Below are 16,401 nucleotides of genomic sequence, written 5' to 3'. Positions count from 1 at the left end.
CTATCATTTTCTTTCTAATCTCCTGAGACAACTCTTTCCATGACTTCCTCAGGTCCATGTTGAGTGTAGTACACACTACGTCACCAAACAGCACAGTGAGTAGCTGTAGCCCTATATACAGGCCCACTGACTGATTACAAGATTGTAGACACCTGGGATGCTAATTAGTGGACACAACTTGATTTAACATGTTCCTTTTGTCACATTATATTCAGGGGTACCATCATTTCTGTCCAGGCCTATTTCATGAGTGTTATTTTTTAAAACATTCCGTGGAAGCATGGTTGAAAAGCAATGTCTGACTTTCATTTGTTCATTTTCATAGATTTTTTTATTTACCGTAATACTTTTGTCAGATTCAAGTTATTTATGTGACCATCGTGGATTTTTCTTTCATTAAACAAGGACCACGTGTATATATACAGTATTATAGAATGGCAGCCATTTTACAACAAACAAGATATCTCGTATTCAGTAATTTGTCTGGAAAGTTGTGCAAGCACTGACAGTCGTATTCATCAGGACCTTACTGTGCATTCACTGAAAAATGAGTGACCAGTCAACCAATGACAGCAGACAGGATATTGGGAAGAAAGCAGCAGAGCTGTAAGCGCAGTGCATGTCAACTGCACTTGCAGCCCATTTGCCTAGCAATTCAACAATAAATTTCTCCTAAACGTAAACCCAGATTTCTAAAATAATGTTATGGCTGTAATGAGCATCACCATGCGTTTATAGATGTTATTCGTTTGGGTATAAAACCCTGATGACAAGTTTCCTTTACTTCATAGAAACATTATTCAATCTTCCAATAAAAAAAGGACAAATATTCTAAATAATGGGTTTTTTTTTTAGAAAATGTTACATTTGTGAAAGGAATTAGCATAAAGTCCCAATGTCATTCCAACATGCTTGCATGATTGTTTAGTTTCAACAAAGTTTGTTTGTAAATGATATGTAACATAAGCAACATACATTTAATTTTAATATTAAGTACAATATAAAAAACTACAATACAAAATACACCAGCGCTCAGATACAAATAGGAGATAGTGTGCTGGAAAAAATTGGGTAATAAAAGAATTACGCCCACAACAGTATATGAATACCCTAAATTTGATGGAGCTGCATGTAGAAGACAAACTCCGTATGAAAGTTAATCAAACGGGACAGAATATACAATACAAACCACTGCGCTTCCCAACTTCTACTGTGTAAATTGAATGCTATTATTTAGGTGCCCTAAACAGTTCAAAGAATTGGAAAGTGTCCAAACTATAAGCTGGAGACAATCTACACTGGCACAAACTGTGTTAAAATAATGAAAGAATAAAAGAAAAATTGCCTGTGAGATGTACCGGAACCCAATATAGTCCAGTCAAAATACGAAGAAAAAAAAAAAGCCTTCACCCTGAACAAATTCCAAGAAAGCGTTTTATTGTGTTTTTTTTGTGGTATTACATGTAGGGAAAAACATAGTAAAAGTTTACCAAGATTGGGTTACCACAAAGGGTCCAAATGTGACGTCAAAGAATATGGCCGCCAAAGCTGTAAAATGTTAAAGGCGATTCGCCTTTCAGTGTCTATCATATTTCTTTTACAATCATATTTTTTTTTTACCAGAGGAAGTGGAATGTCCGAACATCAGAGGGCCTTGTGGACTGTCTGTGCCATTGTCCTATTCCTACAGTGATGCAATGCAGGATTTCACTCGCCAGAGCTTTGTCACCAATGAACAACAGAAGGAGGCAAGAACGTCAAGGATGAGAAGAGATCGTGAAGACCTGGAGAAAATTGCAGATAAACTCGAGACCTTTTCACCTTTCTCTGATGAAGTGTCTCTTGGCAACATTATCACCGGTGTCAATGCAAATAAGGATGTGAACTTTCACCATACCCACCATCCCTCTTTGAGGCAAAACATCTCTTAAGCAAACCAAACAAAGCACAACTGATGGCTGCTATAAAAGAACAGAGTTCAGATGACGCAGTACTCAAGGATGTACCAGAAGTGGAACATTATGTTCTTGATGGAGGTTCTCTTCTCCATCGACTGATGTGGTCAGAAGGAAAGACATATTGTTCAATCACTGAAGACTGTGCATCTTTCACAGTAAAGTACTATGGTAAGGCTACAATAGTATTTCATGGTTACAGTGGAGGACCAAACACTAAGAACATTACCCATCAGCAATGACGCAAAAATCGACCAAGTAACAAAGTGAACATTGCTGAAGGAACGAAATTTGTTGGGGAAAAGGAGGACTTCCTTTCGAGTGTGGAGAACAAACAGTCTCTTATCAATCTCGTTTCACAGCGCATGAATGACAGAGGTTGCCACGTAATACAATCAAAGGGGGATTGTTAAGGCAGCAGTGTCAATGTCATCCAACAAAAGTACTAGACTCATTGGCAAAGATACAGATCTTTTGGTGTTGTTACTTCATCACACGTCAACCAGCGAGGGCAACAAGCTTTATTTCTACTCGGATAAAGGGAGTCCTGCAACAGTATACGACATTAAGTTTATGAAGAAGTTCCTGGGAAACCATGTCTGCAGCAGTCTTCTGTTCCTGCATGCATTCACGAGTTGCGATACCACTTCCGAGGTTATTGGAATCGGAAAAAAACTCGGTCTACACAAGGTTTTGAAGGGAGACTCTGTCTTAAATAGCTGTGCTAAAATGTTTCCCACACCTAAGAAACACATAGCTGAGATTGAAGATGTTGGGTGTAAAGCGATGGTGGCATTATTCGGGGGGGGGGGGCAAACCTGGAGACAATCTGCCTCCAATAAGGTATTCTACTCTCTGCAAAAAAGTTGGTTCAGCTAAAATCTTTGTTACACCCGAACGACTGCCACCGACCTCCTCTGCAATGAAGTATCATGCCCTTCGTAGTTACCTCCAAGTGATGATTTGGATGGACAATGGAGAGGCCATGGACACTACTGATTGGTTGTGGGAATTGCAGAACAACAGTCTAGTTCCAGTGATGATGGATACTTCACCCGCACCAGAAACACTTCTGAAAATAATTCACTGCAATTGTTCTCGTGGTTGTAGCACACTTCGGTGCACTTGCAAAAGACACGGACTTACCTGTTCATAGGTATGCGGACCATGTCAAGAAGGGCATTGTGACAATATGAGTGAGGAAGCAGTGTCTGATGATGAAAATAGTGACTATTGACCTGACACGGTTATTCAGTGATGAAGTAGGTCTTAAAATGCACTGTGTATTAATTCTATAATTTCTAGAAATGTACATGTATGTCATGATGTGGCACCCTGGACTAGCCAGGTCGTCACAGATAACACACACACACCCACCCCCTAGACAGTTACATTAGCCAGACACAAAACCCTTGTTGCCTCCCTCCAGGGTCTGATGTCCACACCAGGTGGGGCGGAGCCAGGCAGTTGGCCCCACCCACCGAGGAATTCACAGCCCTGGGGGCGGGAAAAGGAGCAGTTTAGTCCAGGAGGTTGAAGTGAGAGGAGTGAAGTGGAGAGTGTCTGGGTTTGTGGCCCAGGCACTGACAACAAGGTTGGCAGACGGTGGTGGCCGTCTGCAGGAGTGGTGGATCAACGCGGAACCGTAGGACCGGGGTCGGGTGGTGGCCCGCCGGTACCGACTGGGGAGCGAAGTGAAGCTAGCACACACAGGCAGGGCCATCGGACCCCGACTAGGCTTGGAGCCACCGTCAACAGTCAAATCCGAGTGTGACTGGAACCCCAGGGGTTTCCTAACAACCAAAGACCCGTTAGAAGGCAACCGTCCACACTGTGAGGGTATACAGCCACCGCCACAGGCTAGAGACCCAAGGGCCAGCGCCTGCGGGCAAAACGGGCTCCTCCGGCATCCATACACCGGGGAGCGGACTACCGTTGGGGACCCATCGTAGTCAAGACAGTACACCAAGGTGCAGGGCAAGACATCCGCCATCACCTGCCCGGGGAGAGACACTGCAGCCGGCTGCGGGACCCGTCCATCCAGCCATTTGGTTTACCGGAGACTTTGTGCATCTCTTTCTGAGTGAGTACACCCGCGCCATCCGGCACCGCGCCGCGCTGTCCCTGCAACCCTGCACCTCACCGACCCTGCCTCCCCGTCACTCCACGGGGCCCCGGGACCACCAACCCCTACACACGGAGGGGGAAAACAACATCCCAGCTGCTCCCTACCATCGCTCCCGGGATCCCCGTCATCAGCAGCGGTGGTGCCCATCTTCACCACAACCCGTGGGTGGCGTCACGGACTAAATCCCCAAGCAAACCACCCCCCTTTTCACTCACAGGCGAGGAGCGTTGCTTGAGTCCCCGGATCCGGCCCACCGCTCGAACCACCGTGCAGCAGCGCCGGGCCCGAGCGTTAGCGAGCGCAGCGCCCCGCCGCCCGCGACTACAACATCATTGATGACGTCATGACCTCGCCTGTCCATGTAGCTAGTATAAAACTTTGTATAACAATTGTTATATGAAAATATATAGTATAAAAAATGCAAACTCTTCTGTAACCTACAGCTACAGCTTTGAAATAGGGAAATATTCGTTATTTTTAGTGCGATGGCTGTTATTGTCTTATGACGTCATAGTTACCTTTGTGGTGATCAATTTTTGGAAAACTTTTGATACGTTGTTTCCCACATATAATAGTAATAAAAAAATCATAAAATGCTTTCTTGGAATTTGTTCCGGGTCAAACCTTATTTTGACTGGACTAATATGATAATAGCTGGTAGAAGTCTGCAGGGAGACTGTTACGTGCTGGAGCTGCGCCAGAGACAGCTGATTGAAACGGCTTGGAGCTGGACCAAACTGAGGCTGCATGAGGTACAAGGGTGCTTGCTGCAGCTGTTGAAAATGGCACGAAGATAGGTAGCATGGTATCCAGGGAGTTACCTGACACGCTCTTTCCACGCGTGCTATCAGGTAACCAAGGTAACCACCGGCCGGGGCTCCTCATTATTACCTGTGTCATTACTCGCGCTGCCTGGTAGTGCAAATACCTCCTGGATCCCACACTACTTAAGGGAGGTCTCCATCAGGGAGACTTCGTTGCTTCTTTTCAAAATGTTATCATGACAGTGATGCCAATGACTCACAGTCACCCTAGGTCAGCTTCCCATTGTTTCATGGTTTTTAACTTCTGATTTTGTAATGGTTAGTTCAAATCCTGTGGGCTGTGAGGAGACATGCTAATTTTTAGGGTTTGTATAAAGTGAAATATTTGTTCTATTCTAAAGGATTTTGACGAAGATGGGTTGTAGTGCTTAAAAAATTTGTGTTTATTGTAAGACCTGATATTGAGGATAGTTGTTGAATTCTGTATTTGTTGCTTGCATGGTTGTTTATCAAAAATAAGTACTCACCGTTCAGATGCAATTCCAGCTATAGCGGCTACAAAATTAAATGGGACTAATCCTTCTTCTCCTGTACGCAAGGACTTCGCTTTCCACCACTCTCCAGTTCTAAATGGGGTAAAATGGGAATAAGTCTATGATTTTATAGCAAAATAAACAATAAACCCACGTGATGTAATTCAGTTGACATCAGCATTTTATTCTAGTGAATGCCCAGTACGGTCATGAAGTAAAAATCATGCACTCTACCCTAATGTTCACCGTTCTACTAGTTTCCCATGATCAACAACAGCTTTACCTTTACTGATGCAAGACAACTTACTTGTGATCTTGCAAAGTCAGGTAGTGATAAGAAATATGTATAGTTTGTTACCCTACCATGTTTTGTAAGTTATAGAAACATCTTCATCAATAATCACTTTGTTTCTATCATATTAGGTTCCTTTGGACTGGCCTACCACATAATGAGTATGAGGACCTCCCGACCATCCCTCAACACATGATGTCAGAAAAGTGGAGAAACAGGCATTTTGAATTCAAATGCCCAATCCTATTGTTCTCTAAATATATGAGCTACTGCCAGAGGTGTCTGGTATCATATTCCTATCTCTTTAAAGTTAAAATGTATGAAATGAATTCATGTCTACTGGCCAAAAGATGCTTCTAATTTGCAGGTATGAGAGCTAAAGCAGCCCAGCAGAGCATTGACTGCAGAAGAGCTTCTCAGATTTCAGTTTCTTTGACTTTGGGAAGAGGGGAAAGGATTAAAGGGGTAGCCTAGAACTTTTTTTTAACTATGTGTCAAAAAAACTAAAAGGCAGGTAGTTGCTAACAGAGGCAACTACCTGCTTGTAGAACCCAGTGCCGGCACAAAGTGGTCATTGACCTCTCATGCCATTGATTCAGCTTCTCCTTGTCAACAGAGCAGCGACTCTGTGAAGCCCCACTAGTGCAGTGTCGGTGCATTACCTTCAGGGACTCCACGTGGATGGGACAGTCTGGTCACAGGTAGGAGATCTTCTTCTAGGATTGTCGTGACGCCACTCTCAGAATTGCGGTCAGTGGGGACCGCCACTGCAGATTAAGGGATGCCTGGGGCTGATGGTGGGTGCAGTCAGTTGTAATAGCCTCCTGAGAGTGAGGCAAGCCCCAGGGCCCTGTGTAGGTGTGTAGAACCACAAGGCGCAGAATAACTCCACACAAGCAGGATGTCTTTCAGGGGTTTTACTCACGGAAGGTGGCAGAGTGAGTAACCCGGGCGTAGCTGGGATGAACCAGGCTGGAACCAGGTATCCTTCAGGCTGACTGATGAGGGTGACTACCGACTCGCCTTCCTTAGCCCTTTTCGTTTTGGGGCAACCCCGACTTTTAGTCCCTATGGGGGTCACCCAGGGAAGTTGCTGAAGCCTCTCTCCCCTTCGTTTTTGCCCGTTTGCTTGTAGCCTGGACCAGGACACTCCGGCTGCTTGCCTCCTGTGAACTATGGGCCCTAACTGTGGCGACGTGGCTGCGGACTTTGTAGTGTGATCTTGGGGGTGTAAAGTACCCCCTCAAGCAGGTTTGGCAAGGAAAGGTGGATCTATCCCTGCACTGGGACCTACTACCCGTTTGGGCCTGGTAACTCCCTAGCAGTCTCCTTACTTCCCACTCCGTTGCTCTCTCTTTAGCTGAAGATGGATTTCGGGTAGCACTACTAGGTGACCGTTCTCCCCCGTCGGTAGTCACTGCGCGGGCGCTGTTAGACTGCTACAGCCCCAGGGGTCTGCTCCTGACGTCTGCTCTCCCTGGACTGCACACTAAAACCGGCTCACTGCTCCTCCTCTCCTGTTCTTGCCTACGCCACCTAGCAACCAGGCTCTCTACCACACCCCTTGAGTGGAGATGGAGGCTTTGCCCCCTCCACTACTCAAGTGGAGGTGAAGGCTTTGCCCCCTCCTGGGATCCCCAGGGGTCCTCTCAAAGGTACATGTGTGAGACCTGATCACTATGCGCCTGTGTAGTCACACCTCGGTCAGCCTTCTGGATTACCTGTATTGTACTGTCCCCAGCATGGGTGCAGTACTCAGTGGTGCCTGACCAGGTCAGGGGCGCCACATCCCCCCTTAGTTATCACCAGCACGTCCTCGGGCTGCAAGACAACATTTTAAAATGCATAAAACAGTAAAACATGGTAAAACATTTTAAAACCACCTGGTACCATACATCACCACCCTCCACCCACAAGTCCGTTAACCCACCCAAAACCCTTTCAGGAGGCAGGTCACCGGTCCGGTTGGTAACCAGGTCTGGGCCATCCACTTCCCCAGACCTTTCCTCCAATCTTCCTCTCCCGTTGGCCGCGCCTTCAGCCACTTCTGGCAGGATGTAGAGGCGGCTTTCGTGGTCTGGTGGTTTCAGGGTATACCTGGCCTGGTGAAGCCGCGCCTTCAGCCTCTTCTGGCAGGATGCAGAGGCGGCCTCCACAGTTGGTGCTGACCAGGTACCCTCTTTGTGGTGGAGAGCCAGGCCCCATAAACGGACGTGCTCCCTGGTTGCAGACGAGCCAAGCCCGTAAACAGGCTGGCTCTGGTGGTGGTACCTCTGGGGTAACTATGTACACTGCGAGAGTTTGTGGCTATAGCCAGTTCATAGCCTTAAGGTTCATGGGTTTCTCACATTAGTTCATGTGGGCACATTTCTTAAACATTAACGTTGCAAACTTTTCAAAACTTGTCAAACTGGTAACTTCTGTACTTCTTTCTTTACTTTACGCAGATTCCTCCTTACCAGGGCTTGGGCCTGTAGGGCTGCGGCACCTGTTGCTTTCTCCATCTCTGTCATCATCAGTAGTTGTCTCATCAATGGGTTCTTTGTCTTTCCTTTCTCTATCTCCATCTGTGTCTGTTTCTTTATCTTGTAGCATAGGGTTTCTGTAGGGACTTCTGGGACATGGTGTAACGTCAAGTGCATACCATCCTCTTTCTCCTTGATGCATGGTGAATTCCACTGTATCTCCCATCTGTAAGTTTCTTCCTGGATGTCCTCTAGGCAAATGGGCTCTAACGTCTCTTCTGTTAACAAAGATGCCTTCTTTCATACCAGGAGCTACTATGAAACCGTATCCTGATTTCAAGCTGAAATCTTCTACTACACCACGACAAAGTGGACCTCTGACCTGGGATTTGGCCCTTCTCAAGAACCGTTTCTCCTCCAAGTCTCTGGCCGTTACTTCATCTTTCTGCCCTGGAGACTGCGGTGCAGGGAAAAACTTTGTTCTGCTGCGGCGCCGTGTCTTGCGGGCTGGGTTCTGCTGGGTTGCTACTTCACTGCTTGCGGGCTCCCAGGTGAGGTTTCTGGACAAATCTTCCTCTTCATCCCAGCGGGAGTACGGCAGCATCTCTGGCTCAGGGCATGGATCCACTGGTGCTGGCTCCGGGGTCAGCTCCTCAGCCTCCTGGCCTCCCCTCCCCCTTAGTTCTTCTGAGCACTCCTGTCGTGGCAGTGCTGGGGATGGACTTTCATCAGCAGGCCCGGGCGGGGGACTCTTTGGCGTGGTTGCTGCAGGAGTCGCCTTGGGTGTGTGCGGAGGAAGCAGATACCGGTCCACCATCTCTTGTGGGAACTGGGCCTCCAGGTCAGCCTTCAGCTTCCAGTATGCGGGGTCCTCTCCTATCAGGGACTTCCGAGCAGGACTTCCTTGGACTGGGGAGCGGTGTCTGCTCTGGCCTTGCAGGCCGGGGTAAATAGTGGTACATTCTTATCTTGGCGGGCGGCGGCCTGGTCTTGGCGGGCCGCGCCTGACATGGCGGCGGCCTGGTCTTGGCGGGCCGCGCCTGGCATGGCGGCGGCCTGGTCTTGGCGGGCCGCGCCTGGCATGGCGGCGGCCTGGTCTTGGCGGGCCGCGCCTTGCATGGCGGCGGCCTGGATCAGCGTCGCTGTCGCAGCTGGAGTCTTGGCGGGCATCGCTACTGTGGCCGGTTCTTGGCGGGCCGGGCAGGGCATCGCTGCGGCGGCCTGGATTGGCGTCGCAGCTGCGATGGGATCCGTGCAGGCTGGGCTGGGCGTCGCTGCAGCTGTCTGGGCTTGGCGGGCCGCACCTGGCGTGGCTGCGGCCTGGTTCAGCACCTCACTTGCGGCGCGGACGAGCGTCGCTGCTGCGGCGGGGTTTTGGCGGGCCGGGCCTAGCATGGCGGCGGCCTGGGTCAGCGTCACACCTGCGGCGTGGATGAGGGTCGCGGCGGCAGCCGGATCTTTGCGGGCCGGGCAGGGCATCGCTGCGGCGGCCTGGGCTTGGCGGGCCGCACCTGGCGTGGCTGCGGCCTGGTTCAGCGTCACCGCGCCGGGCGCCTCTTCAGGGACCGCGGGCGTGGCAGCAGGGGTCGGGGCACTCGCGCTGGCAGGGGCAACACTGGACTCACCCATCAGTGGTATCATCGGGGTCTGAGTCGTCGCCGCTCGGTCTGGCACTCGTCGTGCGGTCCTTCTCTCATAGGCCTGAACCGCTGCAGCCATCTCCAGAAGCTCCGTGCGTCCCTCTCTGATCTGCTTTACAACCCTGGCCTCCAGTTGGTCGCATAGCTGGGCAAGCTCCCGACACCACCAGGCAGCGGAGCCTGGCTCTGGGTCTCTGTGTTCAGACGCCATTTCCTCTAGCAGCAGACTTCTGGCTCCCTTTCTGTCCCGAAGTCTCTGAACGCTTCCGCTCTCTTCACTTGCGAGGTCAGGACTCTGCAGGGGATCTCTGGGTAGCCACACCTCTTCGTGGGCGGTAACTTCTTCAAGCGCGGGCTGCTGTTGTTTTTCAGCGCGCTTTTCATGGTGGCAATATGGCGGCGCTTCCAATTTTTCAAGCGGACCGCCCAGGCACATGGTCACCTGTCTGGACAGGTCTAGTCCTTATCCTGTTCGTGACGCCAGATGTGAAGCCCCACTAGTGCAGTGTCGGTGCATTACCTTCAGGGACTCCACGTGGATGGGACAGTCTGGTCACAGGTAGGAGATCTTCTTCTAGGATTGTCGTGACGCCACTCTCAGAATTGCGGTCAGTGGGGACCGCCACTGCAGATTAAGGGATGCCTGGGGCTGATGGTGGGTGCAGTCAGTTGTAATAGCCTCCTGAGAGTGAGGCAAGCCCCAGGGCCCTGTGTAGGTGTGTAGAACCACAAGGCGCAGAATAACTCCACACAAGCAGGATGTCTTTCAGGGGTTTTACTCACGGAAGGTGGCAGAGTGAGTAACCCGGGCGTAGCTGGGATGAACCAGGCTGGAACCAGGTATCCTTCAGGCTGACTGATGAGGGTGACTACCGACTCGCCTTCCTTAGCCCTTTTCGTTTTGGGGCAACCCCGACTTTTAGTCCCTATGGGGGTCACCCAGGGAAGTTGCTGAAGCCTCTCTCCCCTTCGTTTTTGCCCGTTTGCTTGTAGCCTGGACCAGGACACTCCGGCTGCTTGCCTCCTGTGAACTATGGGCCCTAACTGTGGCGACGTGGCTGCGGACTTTGTAGTGTGATCTTGGGGGTGTAAAGTACCCCCTCAAGCAGGTTTGGCAAGGAAAGGTGGATCTATCCCTGCACTGGGACCTACTACCCGTTTGGGCCTGGTAACTCCCTAGCAGTCTCCTTACTTCCCACTCCGTTGCTCTCTCTTTAGCTGAAGATGGATTTCGGGTAGCACTACTAGGTGACCGTTCTCCCCCGTCGGTAGTCACTGCGCGGGCGCTGTTAGACTGCTACAGCCCCAGGGGTCTGCTCCTGACGTCTGCTCTCCCTGGACTGCACACTAAAACCGGCTCACTGCTCCTCCTCTCCTGTTCTTGCCTACGCCACCTAGCAACCAGGCTCTCTACCACACCCCTTGAGTGGAGATGGAGGCTTTGCCCCCTCCACTACTCAAGTGGAGGTGAAGGCTTTGCCCCCTCCTGGGATCCCCAGGGGTCCTCTCAAAGGTACATGTGTGAGACCTGATCACTATGCGCCTGTGTAGTCACACCTCGGTCAGCCTTCTGGATTACCTGTATTGTACTGTCCCCAGCATGGGTGCAGTACTCAGTGGTGCCTGACCAGGTCAGGGGCGCCACAACTCCATTTCCGCTCTGCTCTGTTAATGGGCGTGACTGCTGGCATCATGCTGATTCACAGCTGGATCCCCCAGTTAGTCATTTGGCTGAACTGCTGTCAATAGGTATGACTTTGGATAAGAAACCACCACTCTGTTAATGTGACGTCAGCAGAAACCACTGCATCGCCATCAGGAGCGGTCTGTGATCGATATGTACCAGCAAAGAATGGAGCAGATCAGAACAGGCAGATAGTTAGCAACTACCTGCCTGTTAGTTCAAGGGCGCATTTTTTTTCATACAAAGTCACGGATATCCCCTTTAACTGTGGTAAACCCTAAAAATGTATATTTTCCAGTTGTTCATCAATTAACAAGTTATAACTGTTACTTAAGTCAAGATGAAATAAGAAATTGGCCCTCTATGCACAGACTTTCCACTTACGAATCCAGGATGTGTAGCTTGTCGCCAGTCTGAAAGCCGAGATCACCAGTATGCACAGGCGTGTAGTCATACAGGGCCACTACCTGTTTATCTGGGTAATGAAGAAAATCAATTTGTAAATACTGAACTTCATGTTTAAGATTAGTTGTGTTTACTCCAAATTTTATATAGCAAAGTCTATCTTATATAATAGTCCAAACTATTTTTGGAAGAATTTCAGACCCAATACAGGTTCAGTAAAAGTGCATGTACTGACCATACCATAGTAAGGAATGTTACTCACCAAAATATATTACTTTTTTACCACAGATCTACTATATACAGACTTCAAAATTCATCAGCAAAAACATAGAACAATTTGTGGTCATTCACTTTTTTAAACAATATAATGCTACTTGTAACATATGGATATGATCTCTAAAAGGCCTAAAGTTAAAGATGACACATTTCCTTTGCATTTTAAGCAAAAAATAATATTTTCATCTTTTACATTTTACAATTACAAAAAGGAAATAGGTCGACACAAGCTTGGACATCCTTAGAAATTAGTGTGCTCAGATAACTTTGACCAAGATTTCAGACCTTAATTAGCCTGCTAGGGTTACAGCTTGTTCACTTCATCTTTAGGAAAGGCCAGGTAATGCAAACTTCACAGCTTTATAAAAACCCAGCCTCCTCTAACTTTGTGTCAAAAAAAAGCAACCATGATTTCTTCTAAGAAACTGCCTAGCACTCTGAAAATGAAAATGGTGGAGGCCCACAAAGTAGGAGAAGGCTTTAACACTAGAAGTCCCAGAGAGGGGTAATTTAACATTTCTACCATTGGAACCCTATGGAGCTCGAAATTCCTGGGACTTCTACAGTCATGGCCAAAAGTTTTGAGAATGCTACAAATATTAATTTTTACAAAGTCTACTGCTTAAGTTTTTCTAATGGCAATTTGCATATACTCCAGAATGTCATAAAGAATGATCAGCTTAAAGAAGTTGTCCAGTTACCAAAACCGATTTTTTTTTTTTCTGATAAATCTTGCTAATATGTGCCCCTCAACACATCTAGGGGAAGAAAGTGTGCTTTCCCCCAGCTGCCTAGTTGTACCCGGCTGGGAACCAAAAATATAGAGAAGCCCTTTTTTTTAATTATTTCATGAATTTCATGAAATAATTTAAAAAAAAAAATGACGTGAGCTTCGCCTAATTTTAGTGTCCAGCCGGGTATAACTAGGCAGCTGGGGATTGGAATCCACAGTGAAGGGTGCCCAAGCTTTCTGGGCACCCCCACTGCAAATTGCAGTCCGCAGCCACCCCAGAAAATGGCGCTTTCATAGAAGCGCCATCTTCAGGCGCTGTATCCAACTCTTCCAGTGGCCCTGGTGGCAGGTGGCACGCTGGGTAATAAGGGGTTAATACCAGCTATGTTTTACCAGCTGGTATAAAGCCCGAGATTCTTAATGTCAGGCCAAGTTTAACCTGGCCATTAAGAATCTCCAACAAAGGGTTTTAAAAAAAAAAGACATCACACAGAGAAAAATACTTTATTAGAAATAAATACACAGACACAGTAGGGACTCCATGTTTATTACTTCCTCTCTTTCTGTACTGACCATGCCAGGAGAGAGCAAGGAAAAGAGAGCGAGCGTGGGGGAGAAGAGAGCGGGGGGGGGAGAAGAGAGAGCGAGGGGGTGAGAAGAGAGCGAGGGGGTGAGAAGAGAGCGAGGGGGGGAGAAGAGAGCGAGGGGGGGAGAAGAGAGCGAGGGGGGGAGAAGAGAGCGAGGGGGGAGAAGAGAGAGAGGGGGGGAGAAGAGAGAGAGGGGGGAGAAGAGAGAGAGGGGGGGAGAAGAGAGCGAGGGGGGGGAGAAGAGAGAGAGGGGGGAGAAGAGAGCAGAGGGGGGAGAAGAGAACAGGGGGGAGAAGAGAGCGAGGGGGGGGAGAGAGAGAGAGGGGGTGAGAAGAGAGAGAGGGGGTGAGAAGAGAGCGAGGGGGGGAGAAGAGAGAGAGGGGGGAGAAGAGAGAGAGGGGGGAGAAGAGAGAAAGGGGGGGGAGAAGAGAGAGAGGGGGGAGAAGAGAGAGAGGGGGAGGAGAAGAGAGAGAGGGGGGGAGAAGAGAGAGGGGGGGAGAAGAGAGAGAGGGGGGAGAAGAGAGAGAGAGGGGGGAGAAGAGAGAGAGAGGGGGGAGAGAAGAGAGAGAGGGGGAGAAGAAGCGAGGGGGTGAGAAGAGAGTGAGGGGGTGAGAAGAGAGCGAGGGGGGGAGAAGAGAGCGAGGGGGGGAGAAGAGAGCGAGGGGGGAGAGAGAGCGAGGGGAGAAGAGAGAGAGGGGGGGAGAAGAGAGAGAGGGGGGAGAAGAGAGAGAGGGGGGGAGAAGAGAGAGAGGGGGGGAGAAGAGAGCGAGGGGGGGAGAAGAGAGAGAGGGGGGAGAAGAGAGAAGAGGGGGGAGAAGAGAGCGAGGGGGGAGAAGAGAGCGGAGGGGGGGGAGAAGAGAGCGAGGGGGAGAAGAGAGCGAGGGGGGAGAGAGAGAGAGGGGGGAGAAGAGAGAGAGGGGGGAGAAGAGAGCGAGGGGGGAGAAGAGAGAGAGGGGGGAGAAGAGAGCAGAGGGGGGAGAAGAGAGCAGGGGGGAGAAGAGAGCGAGGGGGGGAGAAGAGAGAGGGGGTGAGAAGAGAGAGAGGGGGTGAGAAGAGAGAGAGGGGGGGGAGAAGAGAGAGAGGGGGGAAAGAGAGAGAGGGGGGAGAAGAGAGAGAGGGGGGAGAAGAGAGAGAGGGGAGGAGAAGAGAGAGAGGGGTGGAGAAGAGAGAGGGGGGGGAGAAGAGAGAGAGGGGGGAGAAGAAGAGAGAGAGGGGGGAGAAGAGAGAGAGAGGGGGGAGAAGAGAGAGGGGGGGGAGAAGAGAGAGGGGGGGAGAAGAGAGAGGGGGGGAGAAGAGAGAGAGGGGGGAGAAGAGAGAGGGGGGGGAGAAGAGAGAGGGGGGGAGAAGAGAGAGAGGGGGGGGAGAAGAGAGAGAGGGGGGGAGAAGAGAGTGGGGAAAGAAGAGGGGGGGGCAGAGGTGCTCTGTCACCAACTGGTCTCCACTTCTGTGACTTGTGGTGTCAGGTGACAGAGTGCAGACAGTTGGTCCCATGCAGCAGGACAGATGGCAGAGCACAGCGGTGACATGCCTGTCAGTGTCTTGCTGCTGGGAGGAGCAGACGATCACACTGCCCGACACCGGCCGCTCTCCTGACATCGCAGCAGAGCGGGCGGGTGGAGAGTGTGAGCACATACTTACGTGCAGGGGGGGATTCAGCTGAAGAACCCCCCCCTGTACTGCACACTGGCGCCCCGTTCCTCTCCATCTGCAGGACGCTTCCGGCTCCACACTGACTTCCTCCGGATCCTCCCCTCGATGCTGAGCTGTGACGTGCGGTAGTCACCGCCCACAGCCCTGTAACTCAATCTGAGTGGCGCCGGCATCCTGTGACGTACCCGTCTTGTTTGAGAGCCCGGAAATGCCGGGACGTCAGAGGATGCCGGCGGCCACAGCTCCAGGGGGTCATGTGACAGGCACTGAGCGTGCAGCATAGCGCCCGCTCAGTGCCAGAAATGGAAATACAAGCCAATGGAGAAGACGCCTAGAAAGGTAAGTATAACTCCTACAGAAAATAAAAAAAATGGGTGAACCACCCCTTTAACAGCAATTACTTGCAAAGTCAATATTGGCTAAGAAAATGAACTTCAACGCCCAAAACACATTTCAACATCATTGCATTCCTGCCTTAAAAGGAGCAGCCAACATTGTTTTAGTGATTGTTCCATTAACACAGGTGTGGGTGTTGATGAGGACAGGGCTGACGATCAATCAGTCATGATTAAGTAAGAATGACACCACTGGACACTTTAAATGGAGGCTGGTGCTTGGTATCATTGTTTCTCTACAGTTAACCATGGTTATCTCTAAAGAAACACGTGCCGCCATCATTGCTCTGCACAAAAATGGCCCTAACAGGGAAGAGTATCGCAGCTACAAAGATTGCACCTCAGTGAACAATCTATTGCATCATCAAGAACTTCAAGGAGAGAGCTTCCATTGTTGCTAAAAAGGCTCCAGGGCGCCCAAGAAGGACCAGCAAACGCCAGGACCGTATCTTAAAACTGTTGCAGCTGCGGGATCGGACTACCAGCAGTGCCGAGCTAGCTCAGCAATGGCAGCAGGCTGGTGTGAGTGCTTCTGCACGCACTGTGAGGCGGAGACTGCTTGAGCAAGGCCTGGTTTCAAGGAGGGCAGCAAAGAAGCCACTTCTCTCCAGAAAAAAACATCAGGGACCGACTGCTATTCTGCAGAAGGTACAGGGAGTGGACTGCTGAGGACTGGGGTAAAGTCATTTTCTCAGATGAATCCCCTTTTCGATTGTTTGGGACATCTGGAAAACAGCTTATTAGGAGAAGAAGAGGTGAGCGCTACCACCAGTCTTGTCTCATGCCAACTGTTTAAGCATCCTAAAATGATTCATGTGTGGGGTTGCTTCTCAGCCAAGGGAATCGGCTCACTCACAGTCTTGCCTAAAAACACAGCCATGAATAAAGAATGGT

General features: G+C 49.9%; 1 protein-coding gene across 2 annotated transcripts in view; it reads right to left on the bottom strand.

Moving 5' to 3' along the window:
- The window catches only part of LCK (LCK proto-oncogene, Src family tyrosine kinase), a 189,473-nt gene that overhangs the window by 73,640 nt on the left and 99,432 nt on the right, over positions 1-16,401 (bottom strand). For both annotated transcript variants that reach the window (XM_075336154.1, XM_075336153.1), the window contains 2 exons: positions 11,846-11,936; positions 5,375-5,473 (listed from right to left, as the gene is read on the bottom strand). In XM_075336154.1, coding sequence (XP_075192269.1) covers positions 5,375-5,473; positions 11,846-11,936 — 190 coding nt within the window. The remainder of the gene's footprint in view (positions 1-5,374; positions 5,474-11,845; positions 11,937-16,401) is intronic.

Source organism: Anomaloglossus baeobatrachus, chromosome 2 (genome assembly GCF_048569485.1).
Source record: "Anomaloglossus baeobatrachus isolate aAnoBae1 chromosome 2, aAnoBae1.hap1, whole genome shotgun sequence".
Lineage (NCBI taxonomy): Eukaryota > Metazoa > Chordata > Amphibia > Anura > Aromobatidae > Anomaloglossus > Anomaloglossus baeobatrachus.
Note: the sequence above shows the minus strand (reverse complement) of the source record. Positions and strands in the feature narration are given on the sequence as shown.